The 18632-nt window shown below is 49.2% G+C and overlaps 8 protein-coding genes across 8 annotated transcripts; 4 read left to right on the plus strand and 4 right to left on the minus strand.

Moving 5' to 3' along the window:
• Positions 1-1012: 1012 nt before the first annotated feature.
• On the plus strand, positions 1013-1706 carry ONS95_012055 (uncharacterized protein; the record flags this gene model as incomplete). The annotated part of the gene is made up of 3 exons (XM_058505663.1): positions 1013-1042; positions 1161-1327; positions 1538-1706. The coding sequence occupies 3 exons, from the start codon at positions 1013-1015 to the stop codon at positions 1704-1706; spliced, it is 366 nt and encodes a 121-aa protein (XP_058358186.1).
• A 2900-nt stretch (positions 1707-4606) lies between these two features.
• On the plus strand, positions 4607-5977 carry ONS95_012056 (uncharacterized protein; the record flags this gene model as incomplete). Its single annotated transcript, XM_058505664.1, has 2 exons — positions 4607-5692; positions 5750-5977. 2 exons carry the CDS (start codon positions 4607-4609, stop codon positions 5975-5977), a joined length of 1314 nt encoding a protein of 437 aa, XP_058358187.1.
• A 369-nt stretch (positions 5978-6346) lies between these two features.
• Positions 6347-7514, minus strand: ONS95_012057 (uncharacterized protein; the record flags this gene model as incomplete). The annotated part of the gene is made up of 3 exons (XM_058505665.1): positions 6347-7283; positions 7416-7422; positions 7478-7514. The coding sequence occupies 3 exons, from the start codon at positions 7512-7514 to the stop codon at positions 6347-6349; spliced, it is 981 nt and encodes a 326-aa protein (XP_058358188.1).
• Positions 7515-8116: 602 nt separating this feature from the next.
• On the plus strand, positions 8117-9257 carry NIT2_1 (Carbon-nitrogen hydrolase; the record flags this gene model as incomplete). The annotated part of the gene is made up of 6 exons (XM_058505666.1): positions 8117-8128; positions 8177-8269; positions 8322-8345; positions 8414-8737; positions 8847-9181; positions 9236-9257. The coding sequence occupies 6 exons, from the start codon at positions 8117-8119 to the stop codon at positions 9255-9257; spliced, it is 810 nt and encodes a 269-aa protein (XP_058358189.1).
• Positions 9258-9579: 322 nt separating this feature from the next.
• Positions 9580-10466, minus strand: OPI3 (Phosphatidyl-N-methylethanolamine N-methyltransferase; the record flags this gene model as incomplete). Its single annotated transcript, XM_058505667.1, has 4 exons — positions 10317-10466; positions 10225-10264; positions 10153-10169; positions 9580-10100 (listed from the first exon to the last, which is right to left on the minus strand). Exons 1-4 carry the CDS (start codon positions 10375-10377, stop codon positions 9580-9582), a joined length of 639 nt encoding a protein of 212 aa, XP_058358190.1. The 5' UTR covers positions 10378-10466.
• Positions 10467-10558: 92 nt separating this feature from the next.
• Positions 10559-12738, minus strand: ONS95_012060 (uncharacterized protein). The gene is made up of 4 exons (XM_058505668.1): positions 12370-12738; positions 12190-12311; positions 11974-12136; positions 10559-11917 (listed from the first exon to the last, which is right to left on the minus strand). Exons 1-4 carry the CDS (start codon positions 12440-12442, stop codon positions 10791-10793), a joined length of 1485 nt encoding a protein of 494 aa, XP_058358191.1. The 5' UTR covers positions 12443-12738; the 3' UTR covers positions 10559-10790.
• A 98-nt stretch (positions 12739-12836) lies between these two features.
• On the plus strand, positions 12837-16792 carry ONS95_012061 (uncharacterized protein; the record flags this gene model as incomplete). Its single annotated transcript, XM_058505669.1, has 3 exons — positions 12837-13331; positions 13382-14933; positions 14979-16792. The coding sequence occupies exons 1-3, from the start codon at positions 13080-13082 to the stop codon at positions 16790-16792; spliced, it is 3618 nt and encodes a 1205-aa protein (XP_058358192.1). The 5' UTR covers positions 12837-13079.
• Positions 16793-16901: 109 nt separating this feature from the next.
• Positions 16902-18601, minus strand: ONS95_012062 (uncharacterized protein). Its single transcript, XM_058505670.1, has 3 exons — positions 18074-18601; positions 17888-18026; positions 16902-17840 (listed from the first exon to the last, which is right to left on the minus strand). The coding sequence occupies exons 1-3, from the start codon at positions 18266-18268 to the stop codon at positions 16918-16920; spliced, it is 1257 nt and encodes a 418-aa protein (XP_058358193.1). The 5' UTR covers positions 18269-18601; the 3' UTR covers positions 16902-16917.
• Positions 18602-18632: the final 31 nt, after the last annotated feature.

Raw genomic sequence — 18632 nt, forward strand, 5'->3', positions numbered from 1 at the left:
TCGAATGCGATGGAGCCTGGACCACACCACCAACTGACTGGCTGACCCGACATGGAAAGACCGTGAAAGAACCCCTGCACTAGACCTGCAACGTCATGCATCCGTGGACCTTCAAGCTCGAGTCGCTCGACTCAAGACGAAGCCCCTCCAGACGACCCCTCCAATGCTGGTGACTTTGTGAGTGGCAGCTGGTCCTGAATACATTCATTGTCCAGGATCCCGCACCTTCGTCAAATGCGCTTCAAATCATGGTGCTTTTCAAGATATCCTCAGTCATTCAAATGCGTGATTGACTTTCGAAGAAAGCAGCTCGAGCGGCGGATGGCTGCTTCGAAATCGCTTTCTCCATTATTCCACAGGGAAGCCATCCTCGGTAGGTACACGGAATCCTCGGGCGCTAGAGTGTGTTATCAAGATGTGCCTCAAGTCCCTAACAAGGATGTGCCCGGCTTGGCGAAGCCGAACATCCTTCTGCTGACGGAACGACGGTGAAGAAATTGTGCAAATTCACAGTCGGAAGTGAGCAAATGGCCAGACTGATCGCCGGAATCTCCAGTGTGAATTTCATATCTCTTGTATCAAGCTTAATCAACTATGCTAATAAACCAAGTCTGATACTGCTACTATCACAAGCAAAAAGCTTCACCGTTCTGGTGGGATCTCAAGCTCAAAGTCCGGAGCAAATCCCCGCTGTACGATGACCAATCATGTTAACTGTGGGGAGTCTGCTGACATTGATTGGCCAGTCTGCTTTCAGCAATTGCAGAAACCAAAACCACCACGAGCTTTCACGATCCAGCGGAGCATCACACTGATAACGTAAGGACCTTTCGGAAGCTGACCAAATTCTGTACGAAAGGTACCAACCAACACGTGCCAGCCTTCACATGACCACGTACCGAACTCAAGACGCCATCGCGAGATCTCATCAAGCGAGCCCGGGAGATTGAGGCAACAGCATATCGATTTGAGCCACCTCCTGCTCTGGTCTCAGAGCACCAAGTCGTCCAACATGTCTATCTCAAATGAAGCTCTTCAAAAGGTATATCTGGCACCAGTCTACATGACAACCTCACCCTTCCTGCCTCAAGCATGTCTCGATATGGAAATGTGCAACTTCTCCTTCTTGTCGAGCTCGGGCTAACAGGATTTTGTTCTAGCTGGTCCAAGAGATTGAGAATCAAGCCATTCAGTCCCAACAACAAATCGGCATAGTCAGATCGCAAATCGCTATCAAGCAACGCGAAATTCGCAAGCTTGAATTGACAGCCAAAGAGGTATCAGAGCTACCATCTGATACCAGCATGTACGAAGGAGTAGGGAAGATGTAAGCTCACACAACTTCTAACATCTATCATAGCCTCTACCTCCCCTCTTTATCTCTCATCAGTCCTTCCCTCCACACTTAGGCAGGCACACCGCCAGATCCCAACTCAAGAGTCACGATCACGAGACCATCCCAGATTTCAAGCCAGAAAAAAAAAGCAACGAGTACGCATACGCATCTTAGAATGGAAAGCTGATTGGCTACACCTAGGTTTGTCTTCAGCCCTACGAGCGAGGTAAACTCCCGCCTGACGACCGAGACACGCACACTCTCTTCAGAAGTCGAGAATCTAGGCAAACGCCTCCAGTATCTCGAGACGACGTTCAAGAATAGCCGGGAGCACATGGACCAGATTTTCAAGAGCGGAGGGCGTGCATGAGGGGGGAAGAAGGGAGCGAAAGGCGAAGTGGCAGGGGAAAGGAGGAGCCGCCGTGCATGCTATCGCCTCACTTGCTTCGTCCATGCCCAACAAGGAGAATTACCTATTTCTGTCGATTTTGTTTCTTGGGCCTGGGTCGGTCAGGGCCAGCGCCAGCGCCAGACCTCGATCGTGGGCAATGGCATATCCGCAATGTGGGGATAGGAGTGCACCGATGGTTTGGGTCGCCCGAAGCATAGCCCATACCAACGGCGGTTGGAGGAGTTGAAGGAATAATGTCCTTTATTCTCAAACTCAAAAGCAGCACGAAGAAAATATCACCAAGCAAATGATACCAAAAATAGAAATTTTCTACAGTACCCTTCAATCAAGTAGTGTCTCGTTTCGTTCCGTAATTTAGATTCCCTCTGTAAGGTTTGGGGGCTGAAAAAGGTGGTGTAAGGATTGTTCAGCTTTGCGACAGCGAGATTGTTACTGGCTGCCGGTTTCGTTAGGATATCACGGTAAATATCGTAATGCTAATAGAAAGCCCCAGAAGATCCTCTCGGAGGCAAAAAGCAGGAGAATTTTCGTCGTCGCGATACCCAACGGAATACAAGCAAACGAGGCAAAGCAATTCATCTTATTCATCATCCACAGCCCGAGACCGTTTACCTACTCGGTGAAGGGGGCAATTACTGTAATACCCACCAGCAGCCAGACAGGCAGGCCCCGACCCCGTTACAGGCGCGCGTTTCTTTGCTGGGCTCGCCTAACCAACCCCTCCTGCATACTGTAGCATGTCTGGTCATTTTCACCTCAGCTTCAGCTCCGGTCATCACCAAGTCACCCAGAGGCAAAATAACGATGTCCACCATACCCCGACCAAAAAGGATGCCGAAAACGAGCTCGAAAAGCTCTCCAAGACCCCCTTTCAAATCCTCCGCCTAGAAACCCTCCAAAATGTTAAATCAAATCTGCATTGGGCAGCTCCAGAAGTTTGGGGGCCGTTTCTCAAGACCGACCCACATGCCCCAGAAAAGGATGGAGGGGTAGATAAGGTAGGAACGATAATCCTGACTGTGCTAGCTACCTCGTTATTACCTATTGCCCAGTTCTCAAAGTTCATCCGCCGGCCGGTCTTGGGACCAGCAAGTTTGAGAAGAAACCCTTCATGCGGCCCGATCCCCGTGTAAGAGGTGAGCAAGCGTATCGCGGGAATTGATAGGCGCCGTAGATTAGATTTCCGTTTTTCAAATATCTTTCGTTGCTGTTGATTCTCATCACTATTCCGTGAGCAGTAGGTAACGAAGGTAAGCTTGTTCGGGTGCCCCGCGCATTCAATTCAATCACACAGGGACGCACATCTTGACTGTCCTTGGGGAGCGGGGCAGCCGAATGCTTTAAATGTAGGCATGCAGACGCACGAGTTGGTTACTACATTTCTCTGACTGCATTAGTACCTTAAAATCTAGAATACCTACCGGGGCATTCAACAGCTGGATGAATTGTGCGTTTCTCGGAGCGAGACGATATGTGAGGTTCGCTTTACGAGAGTCGAAGGACCACTGGCTCTAGCCGTCTAGGAGCTGCAGTAGTCGCTCTGTTGCACCCCCCGCTATGGTCTATCTTAACCCGTCTCGACCTCCCTCTGTAAATTGCTGTAACTTAAGGGAGAAGGCGAAAACGGCACTACTGCGAGCCAAGTTGGAGGCTGGCGAGCGCTTGAGGCAAGGAACTGCAGAGAGGTGGATGTATCTTCTTAGGGCTGTCCTATTGCGGGCGCGGATCATGAAGAAGGACCTGGAATAGACATGCAGCTGTGCCACATACAAACCCAAATCCCAAATCCCAAATCCCAAACACAAACACAAACAAAAAATCCACATCCACATCCACATCCAGAGCCCGCGCGCGGCAGCGGCAACAGAATAGAAGTTTCGGGTTTTGGTCGTGGCGTTCTATCTCATCCTATCCATGCGTTTTTTACTTTCCACATTCTGCTGGCTGGAATTGCGCCTGAAGACTTATCTCCATACAGCGGCATGAGGCCGGGTCTGGCTTGTCAGAGGAAGGTCCCGCCCGCCTGTCCACTGTAGCTAGGTCTTGACATTGTCTTGGTGGTCCCCTGCCCTACAATACCCTGTGAGCATGCTTCTGGCTGCTGGTGGCTGGTCAAGTGCTCACTCGCAATGCACCACCAACTGCACCTAAAGCCCGAAAGACGGATCAATAATAATACTTAATAAGAGGTGTCCACCAGCATGGATCGGAGGCGCCAGACCACTTGCTTGCACCTCAGCCAGACCAGACCCAGGCCAGATCAGCTCCTGCGTCCGGTTAGGCCAGGTAGGGCCAGGTAGGGCCAGGTAGGGCCAGGTAGGGAGGGATGGTTACAGTCTTGTGTTAGCAATAATAAATGTGTACCGATGCCCATACCGTACCGTACCGTACCGTACCCCTCCATACCTCCATGCTCTCCCATGCCCAGTAGTCTCACCTTAAATCAGCCCATGCCCACTCCTGCTGACACCGACTTTCTCCTTCCCTTCTTCCTTTCCTTCTCACTCATCTCTACTCTGTGTCGACTTACACATCTTCCCATCCGAGTGCGAGCGTGCGTAGATATCGCAATCCCAACGAAACAATACTTTTCATATCGAGGGACGTTCGTTGCGCAGGATAATATAAAGTTCGAGACACCACCAGTTCGCCTATCGAGATCGTCCGTCCAAGCCCACCCCAACACCCACGGTGCGGGGTCTACCGTCTTTTGACAGCTCAGGACAGCCTTGCTCCACGCCCGAAAGCAGTACGAATTTCTACGGAGATAGGAACCGCAGCCTTGCGCCAACGGAAAAAAAAAATTGAAAAAAATCATAAACAAGGCTTTCAATTTTGAAAAATCCAGCCTTACCAAAATGAGTTACCACGGCCATTACGACGAGGAGGACGAGCTCGACATCCGAGTCCGTCGCGGGAGAGCATCTCCCCAACCCGTTGTTTACCCCGAACATCGCTACCGCCCAGCACCCCGCCCATTCTACGAAAGCCACGGGAGCTCATATCTGGTACCAGCCGTCAGCATAGGGGCAGGCGGCGTCCATAGATCACGATCAACCGGCCATCGCCGAACCTCTCCTCCAGCCGCGGCACCCCAAGCTCCCATCGTGATCAACAATCGCATCTACAATGATTATGAGGACGATGATTACCTGGGCCTCGCTCCACCACAGCGCTCCCGCTCTCGCTCTCGATCCAGACCAAACTCTTTCGTTCAAGACCCGAGAGATCAATATGAATTGGAGCGAGCGCGCAGAGAGCTCGAGTCTTACCGAGCAGTGCACACCCGAGACGAGTATGAGATGGACAGGTCTCGGCGCGAGCTCGAAGCCTACCGCCTCGCTAGGGACCAGCAAGAGAAAGATAAAGTGCGCCGGGAACTCGAGGCGTACAGAGCGGTGCACACGCGCGATGAGTATGAGATGGAGAAGACTCGTCGGGAGCTAGAACTGTATAAGATTGACAAGGAGCGCCAGAAGGAGGAAGACCGCCTGAGGAAGCAGGTCGCTGCCACGAAGGAGGATATCGAGCTGGAGAAGACCCGAAAGGAACTCCAAGAGTATAAGGCGCAGAAGGAGAAGGAGGCTGAAGAGAAGCGCGTGAAGAAAGAGATGGAATTACAGCGTCTTAAAGACGAGAAGAAAGCTGAGGAGGAGAAGAAAAGGCTTAAGAAGGAGGCGGATGCTGCAATTGAGAAATATAAGATTGAAGAGGCCGAAAAGGCTGCTAAGGCCAAGAAGGAGAAGGCGGAGAGGGAAGAGGAGTACCAGAGACGGCTCCAGGAAGATTTGCGCAAGTCTGGAATGGATGAGAGGCAGATTGCGGTGGTTCTCAAGAAAGACAAGGGTGTCGACCCAAACAGACCAACATACACACGAATGTCGCGCCGCCATCTCTCCATCGAGACGCTCAACCGGTACAGAATCGACTACGAATTTGACCAGGTAAGAAATGTCTCCCGTGGCCTGCTCACGAGACCAAATCCTAACATTGCAAACCAGGATCCTGATTATGTCCTGATCAAGCGCTGGGTGCCTGAATACGAGCAGGATTTCTTGTGGTCTCATACTAGGGAGATCAGAGAGCGCAGACAGCCTGTGCTGCTGTCTATCGAGGGCAAGAAACACCACCATCACGAGACTGAGTTCGAGTTCGTACGCAAGAAGAAGCACGAGAGAAAGCCTTCGCCATCTCCACTGTTGACTTTCTTGGCTGGCGGAAAACGGTAGACTTTTGCTGGAAAGAAAGAAAGCAAGAAAGAAAGAAATAATATACGTGCCTGATTAATGAATTCTTGGAACATCGGTGGAGTTGGATTGGATTTGGAGTTGTGTTTTGAATTTTTGGCTTCGCGAGAAATTGCTTCTTGTTTGTTTTTTCTTCCTGGTCTTTGAAATACCCACTCAATATGAAATGGAAATTCGTTCAAACAAATCCTGCCGAGGAAAGAAGATGAGACCGTGATATCTGATGCCCTGATGCGTTGTACATTTCTGATGCGTTGTACACCTGAGGTTTGTGGTATCAGGTCCCCACTGGAGGCCATGCGGGACTTCGTTTGAGCAGTATCTTCTGTGTTGTTATACAAAGTGGTGATTTTACAGCGCGCGAGCTGAGACTTCCGTATGTGTCCAAACATGCTCAGCTCTTCTAATAAGCTCCTCATAGAGCGTCCACGCCAATGCGGAACTGACAGCTTTCCTACCCATCCGTATCCCCAAGCCATCAAACAGAGACTTGAAGCCATCTTCCCTCACCATCTTCCGTCCTGCATGGACAATATTATGGTATTTCCTCGGCTGAAGCTGGATCCTGGTCTTGATCGCATCGAAAGGGTTCGTGAGCGCTGTAGCTAGTCCTGCGGCCAGTATCCCAGACCCGAAATTGATCGATGCTGAAGTCGACCCTTTCATGCCTTTGGACAACTCTCCTGCTATTGGGACCTTGTGTACGAGTAGACTGAGCCGCTTTTTCGATTGCTCGTAGAACACCACATACAGTCCTGCATACGGCGCGTCTCGTATCGCTGTTGCTCCAAAGCCTGCGAAGAAACCTTTCAAGCCTTCCGTCTTCAAGATATCCCTCCCAGCCCCAGCGATTGAATTGTACGCATAGTAACTCGACTCATACCTGACCTTGATAACAGTCATCGGCATCAATATGAATCCAGCCCCAGCTCTTGCAATCGCGCCGGTCGTAAGATTCGCTAGATTGGAGAGTTTCGGGAGCGCGGAGGAGTGGCTAGGGAGGGCTTTCTTGTCGATGGCTCCTATGCTTCGGAGGAGATTTGAGCGCGCAACATTCTGACGGAGGGCATTCAGACTCGTGAAGTAGATGGCGGATCCGAAGCCTGTTCGTAGGGCTGAGGGGAGGGTTCCTCGCCAGAATGAGCGGATCGAGTTGGGTGACTTGGAGATCTCGCGGATGGTGGCCAGCAGTGAGCTGTGCCCCGACTGCTGGACTCGAGTCTTGAGGAGATCGGCGGGTTGAAGGAGGACTGCGGAAAGGATGCCAGACCCCAGACCAGCTACAAAGCTTTTTGGGTGTTAGTGGTTGCCCTTGCCGTCTGGATATGTAGCACAGAAAGTATGTAAACCACTCGACCAATTACACGCATGCCGAGCATATGCTTTGTAGGTTGGAATTTGAATTGAGATAAAGACTTACTGGAATGCTATATAGAATTAGTAACAGTGTTAGGATCGTGAAATCAAAGAGCTGGCACTTACAAGTTGACGATTTCCCGGCTTGGCCGCCATTGGACATTTCGTACTAATGTTACAAGGACATCGTTTGATATAAAAGAGATGAACTCGCGGCTTCTACTCTCTGTAACAATTTGGGGGACCGTGGTCCTTAGATATAGCTAGAGATGTTGCTCGGTGAGTCGCGGACGAGAAGTATTAGGGAGAGGCTGAGAATATTCGGAGTAAGCTTTTGTTTGGGGAGGCTTGCAGACGTCATGACCCACATCCACGTGCTACTGAATAGTAAGCAACTCCTGTGGGAGATAATTGATGGAGGAAAGTTATAATTGATATTTCGAGGGTTGAGGTAAAATTGAAATCAGTCCGTCGTCTATCAGATTTATTTGCTTTTTCCGATGTTTCATTGCTGATTTGTATTGGGAATGCCTTCAGCTGATCATGCGAAGAGACTCTGAGACATCTAGTCTAGCTGAAGCTTCTTTCATTGATCTTTCCACTCTGCCTTCCTTCTTCCCTACACTTTATGCATTACTTGAAGTGGACGCAAAGACCACTCTCTTTCTGTTAGTCGTGCTTGAGACTATTCGTTGTTCTCCCATCACATAGCATTACAAGTCCTAGTTATATCACAAGAGACTCTTGTTGAATACGTAAATAGCTATGGCAATAGCTGTAAGGTCTCTAATCTTATCTTACTGAATAAATTCTGATTACTATCAGGCTATTGGACAATTATGCTCAACAGCATCTGTGAGCCATAACTTGGCACTCTGTCAAGTTCTCGTCAAGAAAGCTGTAGCGGCTGGAGCAAAGGTAAGTAAACAATACTTTCGAATATGAAACAGTATCTCTAACTTACTCATAGGCACTCTTCCTACCAGAAGCAACAGTAAGCACTTCTCTCCAAATCTCGCAGAAGTTCCACACACCTGAGTACAGAGGTTAACATCAATCCAGGACTATATCGCTTCCAGCCCTCAAGAATCACTCTCCCTCGCCCAACCCATGGAAAGCAGTCCATTCGTCCTCGGCCTTCAAAAATGTGCCAAAGAATCTAATCTAGCCATCAACGTAGGCATCCATGTTCCCACATCCAGCGGTAAAATGGCAAATCGGAGCTGCTGGGTAAATGAGAAAGGCGAGATAGAATCGTATTACGACAAATTGCATCTATTCGATTATGGTGCTTTGAGGGAGAGCAATAGTGTAGATGGGGGGAAAGAGATTGTGAAGCCGCTTGATACTGTTATTGGGAGGGTTGGACTGATGATTTGTTTTGATGTGAGTTCGCTTGTTTTACTACTGTATTGGCAATAGCCCTCGTCGAATTTAATACTCATAAGAATGACCGAATAGATCACAGAGTAATATGTAGCTTACAACTCTCTAGCTCCGCTTCCCAGAAATCAGCTTGGCACACAAACGCCACAACGCTCAGATCCTGACCTACCCTTCAGCATTTACTGTCCCAACAGGTAAGGCACACTGGGAGACGTTATTGAAGGCTCGAGCTATAGAGACTCAAGCATATGTCATTGCGGCAGCGCAGATTGGGGCACATAATGAGAAGAGGACGAGCTATGGACACTCAATGGTAGTCGATCCTTGGGGCCAGGTGTTGCTGGACATGACAGGCGAGGGGAATGAAGCTGAAATTGCGATCGTGGATATCGATTTGGAGTATAGGGAGAAGATCAAGGAGTCCATGCCGTTGTTAAGAAGAACGTGAGTAACAACTAAGTATAAGAATGCGATTGGTATGATGCTGACTTGTAATAGGGATGTCTATCCTGAGATATAGGCACTTCCTCCAAGCGCTGGAAACACTAGAAAGCTCACAGCATAGATATCTTGCAGATAGAATGACTTATAAAGCTCTTGATTATCAAAAGAAGTCTAAAAATGACTTTTCTCTCCCAAACGCCCACGATGCAAAGTAGTTGATATCTATGCAACGCCCCGCTAATGTTGAATCACTTTTGATATACCTTCCCAATGAATGCGATCCACGACCATGCACAACTCAACTCAACCCTACTCACCTCGAATGGTTTCATTCGATATCATGCTGTCGACTCCATATCAACCAGTGGCTCCCACTCCCTCCACACCGGCGACCACATCTACAGCTCTTTCTTGGCTTTCTTCAATCCACTCTTGCTCTGCGCCTTCTCCCTCTTTGCATAGATAGCAGATGTGAACGGGTCCTCGAACCTCAATGCAATCAAGTAGACAATCAAAACCTCAGCAGTCAACAGGATACCGGCAGGCTTGCCAAACAAAATAGCCGTTCCCAGAAAGCTCATCGTAGAGCCATAATACATGGGCGAAGCCACAACGTTGAACGGGAACCCAGTCACGATATCATCCATCAAAATGCCAAAGTAATCACCAAGATATGTGCCAGTGACGCCGAGCGCCCACATGGAGGACAAGACGAGGATATTGCCGACGGCGAGGAGGCCGTACGCGACGTAGGTTGCAAGGGCGGTCTGGAGGAGGGGATGGCTGGGTTGGGCGCGCAGGGCTCGTTCGTACAGGAAGTCGCGGAAGATGCCTAGGGAGAAAATGGTCACGGCGAGTCCGTAGCATGCCATTCGAGAATTGCCGCCGGCGAGCTTGGTCAAAATCTTATTGTGGTATTCTGAGGAAATTGGTTAAGATTGGGAGAGGTGTGACATGGAAGGAAGAGCTACCTTGACGAGCTACAGTGCTGTGTTCGATGTTAGCAGGTATCTGGTATTAGAATATTGGGGGTGAGAGCTTACTTCCAGAAGACTGGGTTGAAGGCAATTGCTGCTGCAGCAACTGTGGCATCTGTGAGCTTCTAAATTTCAATGTGTTGTAAAGACAATCATACCTGCCAGACTCTTCTGGTCAAAGTCGACCAGACCTTTATTTTGACCTACGAAGCTTGTCATGATGGATGGGAAGCTACACTATCTACAAATTAATGTTCGTAGAAGGCAATTTGTGTCCTCAGCAAAGGTTGTGGGTTTTGTTGACGGAAGTGAAGTTCGCCAGACACTGCAAGTGGAGCTGGGCGGACGGCGATCACGAGCAAATTTACAGATGACGTCGAAGCGAGAATCCGGGGTGGCAGAGGGGCAGCTCGTTCTCTGAAATTTGAACACTGAAACCGAGCAGAAAGTTGTTCTCAAGTTGTACCTACAACCAACCTACCTACAACCAACCTATACATACGAATATCTAATGATGTAAATGCATCGTTGATTCAAGCGCTAAAACCCTGGATATCGTTACGCAGAGTGTCCCAACCCAAAAACGCCCCGAGCCGCCATCCACAAACAAATGAGAAGTCTGCTAAACATGGCTATTGCCGACGAGTCCGAGTCTTTTTCGCCGTCGTTGCAGCATCCTCTTCTTCTTCGTCCTGTCCCTTTTTCAGATCTTCCTCCAGACCCCATTCTTCTTTATCGTACCAGTCTTCACCGTCGGACATATCCCGATTCAAGCCCACATGGTCCTCGGCTTTGGCCCATTTCATGACAAGTTTCCGGTAACGATCTGCTTTTAGCAAGCCGTCGTATACTTTCTGGGCACCTCGGCATACTTCTTCTTGCTTCTGGATATACAGTTGCAGTAACCTTCGAGTCTCGTCTGCTTCTGGTGGCGGTAGTCCAACATTTCGGTCTGGGCGAGATGATGCTGGTGCCAAGAATATGGGGTGGATAAACATGTCGCTCCCAGAGTCTGGGCTTGCTGACCTAGTTCTTGTTGTATTGTTGTCCGATGCTGCTTGCGCTTGAGCTCGTGTCCTCATTCGGTGCGTAGCTGGTCCATCTTGATCTTCACCAAGTTCACCATCGATCATGTCAGCTTCCTCTGTAGAATGTGCCTGGTCTTCAGGCGCTCCATCCCCTTGCTCTTTGCCCGGTTCGTCCACATCCATCTCGGTGCTAGCAGGCCCGTCCCCAGAAACCCCATTCTGGCCATTTTGTAGAGGAGGTGTAGCATTAGCACCAGATTCGTTCAGCTTTCCAGCAACATCTTTGCCTGGAGTTTCTGTATTCGTCGCTGAAGCCGTGGTAACGTCTTCGATTGCGGCTCCTTCGGTGGTCTGTATGGCATCCGGGAGAACAGTATCGTCATCGATCGTTAGTCCTTGGTCGACCTCCTCCGAAGCGAGGGTGCCAGTAGAGACCTGATCGCCCTCTACTCTTGCAATAGCCTTTGTTTGCATATTTCCATGACTCGTATCTCTCTCATCCATGAACAGAGTATAGTCATTCTCGGCCTCAACGCTTGCGCAAGGGTACCACGTGTCGTCGCCGCTCAGCCTTGTCAATAAATGCTTGATTCTCCAGAGTGACGCCTTTTCTTTCTGGACCATCTCGCCAGCGCTCCGTGTCAATTCGGTCAATGTCTTCGAGGTGAACGGTTTCGATAAGGTAGGATGGTTAGGCAGGTCGGAAGCTGCTGTTAATGGAACAAGGAGATCTATTTTGGGTATGTTAGCTTGAAATCCTTTGAACATAGTGAATGAATGATCCTACGTTCAATCTTTACATCGGCGTAGGGGTCTAGTTCTGCGGCAGCAGCTAAAGCGGCTCCAACCCTTTCGTCGTCATCATCGCTATCGACCTCGAAACCATCATCGTCAACTAGAGGAGGATTACGACTTATAATGTCTCTTTGGTACCCTGCATGCTCTATTCTCTGCTGCGCATTAGACTCTAGACCGTGGGTATTTTTGGAAGCTGATAACGCACCCTCTTGTACACTTGAGGACCGCTTGGGGGCGCCAATTGACCTTCGTGGATAAATCTTGCTTTCTTTCTCAACTTATTCCCACGGTTTGTGAGGTTTTCGATTGAACTATCCGAATCCGAATCTGCACATTGAATTCATGAGTATTGATAAGAATACCTGCTGCGAATGAGGGAGCCTACCGTAAGCTTTTCTCTTCACAGCTCTTTTCATGCCAGCAATGGTCTCTGCGAATATCGCAGCTTGGGATGCCATTGCGCCGGTTCGCAGAGGTATTTGGCAGTCGTTTCTATTGCTTGCCCAACTCGAAGAGGTCGATTATGACTAGATTCGCGCTCATCTGCAAACTGCCGTGAGGGGTTCCAGAAGCACTCTGACGAGCGCAACGAAAAGAAGGAGGCAGTATTAAGAGTCGAGGATCCGGTAGATTGGCATGGAGTAGCAATGAGTTTTCGTCGAGTCGTAATCTCAGTTGGGGTTGTGGCGGAAATATTTGGAGGATCAGAGAGTAGAGTGAGAGTAAAGAGTGACGGCCAGTGTGAAGTGTGAAGCATGGATGAACTTGGGAGGACGGGCAAGGCTGGAGCCGAATGACGCGCTAAAACTTTGGTGGAGTCCAGGGGACAAGGCCAGCCACCAACTGCAGTCGCTCGAACGTGACAACTCCAGCAAGAACTAAGCCTTATGACAACGAATTCCGGCACAACCACAATTCTTGGGACAGTCGGATCTTGATTTTTCTGCGAATGCAAGGCGCGGAATATGGCTGTTACTCTTGCATGATTGGACAAGTGAGAGGGAGTCCGTTGCGCAAATTGAAGCTCGAGCACCGAGAAAGCTCGTCCACGAGAGTCGCGACCTTTGCTTATGGAGGATATACCACTTGGACGTCATGGACGGCTACGCACCAGCCTATGTGGCACATAACATCCCGCTGCTGGTTGTCTCTGGCCTCGGCCCGGGTAGAGAGGACGATGTTCAGCTGAAGGAAGGGACACGGATATCTTCTGAAGTACCGACAGTTGAGTCTGACGACGCATTGGCCTTATTGAAGATCTTCAAAGATGGAGATGCTTCTAATCTGGCATGGAATTCTCGAGAGCATAGTGGTAGAAACAAGTTCAGAGTGAAGACTGTGGGAAGGGTAGTCAAGCCGAATCAGTGTATAGTTGTATAGTCACTGAACCTCAATAGGAATACATTTTACCACTACGCAGCGCCCAATTACCTGCTGAGACACATACCAGCCCAACATCGAAACCTGTTTTACATTCTGTGCTGTCACCGCTAAGTCCAGGTTCGAGACTGTTCCCCGACGGCTTGCTAGACTACGCGTGGATTGAGAAGCATCAAGACCAAATACCCAGCGCATTCGTAATGTTCTACACATTCACCTCAGACCCGAACCTGTCTACCTTGCATGATAATCAGTTGAAGACGGATATAAACAGTACCAAGAGCATATTGAGCCAATCTGGATACAAAAGTCGCTTGGTAGTGGCGCTGCTCAGCGAGAAATCTATCGTGCAATCCCCGGATGTTGAAGAACGTCTTGCCAATATTCGCAAAGCCACTGGCTTAGATTCCAAAACCTCATTCTTTTTCCTACCTCCACAAAGCTCTGTTGTTGAGCTTCAAGCATTTGTGGAAACCATAATCACGACCATATATCCCATATGTATCGAATACTACCGGGATCTAAGCAAACATTCTAGACGGAAACGGAACAGAGGAGTAGTTCCCCCTCCGACAGCCCCTCCCACGTCAGGAACTTCTCAGACGCTGTCAAGTCAAGGCTGGAACGTCAGATATGATTTTAAGTTGGGCATCTTTGCCGAGTTTCGACAGGAAATGGACTCGGCTGTTCGCTCATTTGAAAGCGGCTATGAGGGTCTCCTTGGGCCTGATGTTCTTGAAGCAATAGCAAGTTGGAGCCCAAGATGGAATGAAGCCCGTCTCTTGGCGGACATTCTTGCTTTTCGGATCATACGCTGCTTGCTATGGAATGGTAATAGCACAGCAGCTGTACGGAGGTGGCAGTCGCACCGGGAGAGAATTCGAGATTTTGTGGATCGCAGAGGCAAAGGTTCATCGACATATGGATGGGAAGCATGGGAAGCTCGGTGGGCCACGGTCATGGCTGAAATGATCAAGAGAGTCTCGTTCGTTGATCTTTCAGGGCAGGCAATCTTCTTACAAGCGGAGAAGACCATTGCGATCGGCGAGCGAATACAGCCTTGGGAATACCTTCACCATCCTGGATACTGGTTCCGTACTGCCGTAACGCATCTCATGGCACGCCGCGCCTTAGCACTGGTTATACCGCAGGAAGATCGCTCTCCCCCAGGGTCCTCTCCAGCATCCCATATTGCTAGTAAAGCCTATACGTATGACACGTATCTCTGCCCAGAGCCACACGAAGAAAACCCGCTTCCTGGGCGTCCTGGTATTGACCATTCGGCACTCATCATTGATACTCTAGCTAAAGCAATATACGAATTTCAGAAAAGAAACCAGTCTCGCATTTGCCAAGAGCTGCAGCTTCTCTCTGCCAAGGAGAGTATGAAAAAGGAAGCGTGGGAAGATGCCGTGCATGTCCTACGCCCTCTATGGCAAAAGATGTCCTATAGACGTGAGGGATGGTGGGATGCAGTCGAAGAAGTTAGCTGGGCTTTAAGAAAAGCTGCTGTATGCGCTGGTGATGGTGGATCGGTCGTCGCCGTGGATTGGGAATTAATGAATAGAAGTATGTGCATGCCTTCTGCACAATTCTCAGTGCTAACAGAAGTAGGTTTCACGCATCATTCCAGTTGGCCTTATGATTTGTCAAAATCTTTAGAAGGCTTAGACACGGTCAAAACTAAACCTGCCGTCGTTTTACATGACCACGAAATTAATTCCTTTCTGTCTGCGACCTACACTTTTGAGCACTCGGAGGGCAAAGTGGGAGAACCATGCTTCTCTCAGCTTGCGGTCAGCTCATCCGCTGTTCCATCAGCTGCTCCTGTCACTATCTCGGGAATCACAATCGCTTTCGAAGGGTCAATGAAGCTTGTAGTGATATCGCATCAACATAGCGACGATGGGGCGGGAGATTTGAGCCAAATATCGCTTCGCACCGTCTCATTGACAGAATCAGCTAATGAGAGCCAGCCTACTCTGATCGGAGAAGCCAGCCTCATATTTCGACCCGGTGAGACGAAGATCTTCGAGTTCAACAGCATTCTGAGGGAAGCTGGGGATGCAGTTGCTGTATCTGCTACCTTCTCCATGTCTACTGACCTCTTTGATCTCGAATATATCAACAAATTCTCGCAGACAATCACGCCTGATGTCTGGTGGGGCGAAAAATCTGTCCAGAGGAGGATTGTTCGCGCCAATGCAGCATCGATCATCATCCTTCCAAAACCGCCGAAAATCCAACTCCGACTTGTTGGAATCCAAGACCAGTACTATATGAACGAACAGATCGTGCTACAGGTCGAAATCACGAATGCAGAAGAAGTTGACACTGTCGTTAATCTCGAAGTAAGCCTCCTCGGAGAAGAGGCACCGGCTATAATGATAAAACTTGATGGTGCCGACGTGCGTCCAGCAGAAGACAGCGACAATTCTTCACTTGCTGGATCTCCGATTGGCCGGATTGGAAGTACAGCATCCACTATTGTGGACATTGTCATTCCCCCACTGGACTTGCCAGCGGTTTACGAGCTAGCAATGAAGGCGGCATACAATCTTGTGTCTGACATGGACACACCAGTATATCAGTCCATGTCAATACAGCTGGAAATCATCAATCCGTTTGAGGCTAATTACGACTTCTCGCCAAGAGTCCATCCTGATCCGTGGCCTAGCCTTTTCTCTCATGATGAAGGTGAAGACTCGGCAGCCGATCAAGAGGTCCGGGCTCAAGGCCTAGCACAGAAATGGTGCTTGACAGCCAGATATGCGTCTTTTGCCGTAGAAGATCTTATTGTAGAAGATATCGATGTGAAGGTTATCGGTTCCAATGGAGGGATAACATGCTACACAGAAAAGCTGACGAAAATTCCGGACACCGGTCTCCGCGTTTCCCCTAAGAGCCTGGAAGAGGCCCTATTCGATACTTTTACCCAAAAATTCTCGCTCGATGATCGAGGTACGGCAACGCTGGATGTTTCTCTAGCCATCAAGTGGCGGCGCGATGGAGAGGGGTTCCCAGTGAACACGACAGTTTTGGCAGTTCCTCGACTGCTTGTGTCTAGTAGTGAGCCACGAGTCCTTGCATCCGTATCCTATTCCACCAAGTTGCCATCTATGATTCACTTCGACGTCACAATCGAAAATCCTTCCAATCACTTCTTGACATTCGGCTTGACAATGGAGCCTAGCGAGAAGTTCGCCTTTTCTGGCGTCAAGTCATCAACATTACAACTTGTCCCTTTATCGAGAAGGACAATGAGGTTTCGACTGCTGCCAACAGTGCGTGGAGAGTGGATTGGACCTATCCATTGCGTCATTCGAGACAGATATTTCCAGAAGGTACTCAAGATAGCACCTACCGAGGGAATGAAGGTCGAGAAAGAGGGAATCCTCGTTTGGGTACCTGCGGATGATGAGTTCTGAGAACTTGTACACCCAGACATGCTTTGCCAGCAAGCCATGGGAGTTCACCCTCATGATGATAAGATAAATAGAGGAATTAAATTCTAGACCACTTCAAAACTCGAGCCTGAGATCTTCTATGGCTTCTACATTTTGCTCTTTGGCCGTTTCATAGGACCACCAATTCTCTTCTGCCATTCCTCTGAGAGCGTAGTTTTCGCTGCCAGACTCTGCTTGGTCCATTCCACATACTTCCTCTTCTCTTCTTCAAATCGCTTCAATTCTTTTCCTAACCAAGCAGCTGACGAATCGGCACACTTGTGGCTTGCCTCCATAGCAACTAAATGCCCAATACCTTCCAGCAGCACCTCTTGAACTCTCCCCTCCTTGGCACCACCACTGCCCCCAGGTCCGGCTCCCGTAACATCTAACTTGTATTTGCGAGCAGCAGGTCCAGACATTGCACTTTCTGAGCCGAATACATACAGAGCACTGGGTCGCAACTCGCCTAGTCTGGCAAGCGTATTAGGCGGTTCCGCTCTATAGAATGGGAACTTGATGGGACTATCATCACGCATATCTGGCACAAGGTCTCGGTTTATGATCTTCGACCCATCCTCACTCATAGCCTCCCAGCTCGGTCTCAAAAACGTGAAGCATTCTTGATGTTTCGTAGTCAATAGCGTCACGGATCCTGTCTCATCAGGATACAACGCTGTAGGCGTCTCTCTGATTCCATACTTGCACCACAGGTCTAGTGCTCTAGGGTCCCAGGTTTGGTAGAATTTCTGCTTGCGGAAAGCGGCTTCAGCTTCAGCTCGAGATGGCCAGAGATCTCGACGGAAAGTCGAGGCCTGGGCAGGACTTGGTCCTACGGGCGCCGAGGCTTCTTGTTGCACCACAGGATCGAGGAGAACGAGAGTGGTGAAGAGACGTGGGTGGATGAAAGAGAGGTTGCAGAGGGTGTTGGCACCGAATGAGTGACCTATTCCGACTATGGGAAGGGGCATCTCTGAGCGGAATTGGTTGATCATGTGGAGTAGATCGCGGGGATGGTCACTCCAGGCAGCTGTTAAAGCTTTAGATTTTGAAAAGTTTTTGTGATGTAGCACTTACGATCGTTCCCTAGAAGTTCCTCATTCAACACTCCACTTTGACCTTGCTGGGCGACATCTGCGATCCAGATACTTCGTATCCTAAATCCACTGCCCTTTGAACGAGCCTGCAAGTCTTCCCATAGGGGCTCATACAGTTCCTAATTCACATAAGTCAAAGCATTCGATCATAATTCGATAGCCTTACCTTCGGAAATCCATTGGCATGAGCTCCAATAATGGTCACATCGCCCTCTTGTGGTTCAAGATTGTCTAATGGCGTATACTGTTTGATGGAGAGATGTAAGACGGCTTCTTGTGATGCAGATGTAGCGCGGGCATATTCCCGGATATGCTGACATTCTAAGACATGCTCTTTTATCTGGAAGACGGACGAGGTCATGACTGGACGATGCTTCAGAGAAACCTCGAACGAACCACTTCTTCAACGAAGCTGACGATGACACTGCAATCAATGTACAGATCACAATACAAAGGAATCAAATAAGTAAGGAGAAATACTGGTAGATGGAAGAAATGTTTGTCTGGGTTTTGATGTTCAGATTAACTTCAGCTATCTTCGTTCGACGGCTATTGTTCTCGGCAAGCCGAGGCCCAAGCCGACGAGATATCTCGGGGAGGACTTCAAACACAGATGTGGACGCGACGACGGCGCCACCCCATATATTTTCAAGAAATAAGATGGGGGTGATCAATAACAATGCAATAAGACACAGCAGACATGTTCGCAACGTTCTAGGTCAGAT

The sequence above is a fragment of the Cadophora gregata genome, assembly GCF_030347475.1.
Source record: "Cadophora gregata isolate MNR1 chromosome Unknown scaffold_6, whole genome shotgun sequence".
NCBI classification, from domain to species: domain Eukaryota; kingdom Fungi; phylum Ascomycota; class Leotiomycetes; order Helotiales; family Ploettnerulaceae; genus Cadophora; species Cadophora gregata.

What these genes read in the sequence shown, in the direction of transcription:
- ONS95_012060 (XM_058505668.1), bottom strand. Translation starts at nt 12,442, where the DNA reads ATGGCATCCCAAGCTGCGATATTCGCAGAGACCATTGCTGGCATGAAA. An exon ending in GTCCTCAAGTGTACAAGAGG is followed by an intron (nt 12,137 to 12,189) that starts GTGCGTTATCAG and finishes AATGCGCAGCAG; the next exon opens with AGAATAGAGCATGCAGGGTA. An exon ending in CGCCGATGTAAAGATTGAAC is followed by an intron (nt 11,918 to 11,973) that starts GTAGGATCATTC and finishes TACCCAAAATAG; the next exon opens with ATCTCCTTGTTCCATTAACA.
- ONS95_012062 (XM_058505670.1), bottom strand. Translation starts at nt 18,268, where the DNA reads ATGACCTCGTCCGTCTTCCAGATAAAAGAGCATGTCTTAGAATGTCAG. An exon ending in ATGCCAATGGATTTCCGAAG is followed by an intron (nt 18,027 to 18,073) that starts GTAAGGCTATCG and finishes TATGTGAATTAG; the next exon opens with GAACTGTATGAGCCCCTATG. An exon ending in GGAACTTCTAGGGAACGATC is followed by an intron (nt 17,841 to 17,887) that starts GTAAGTGCTACA and finishes AAGCTTTAACAG; the next exon opens with CTGCCTGGAGTGACCATCCC.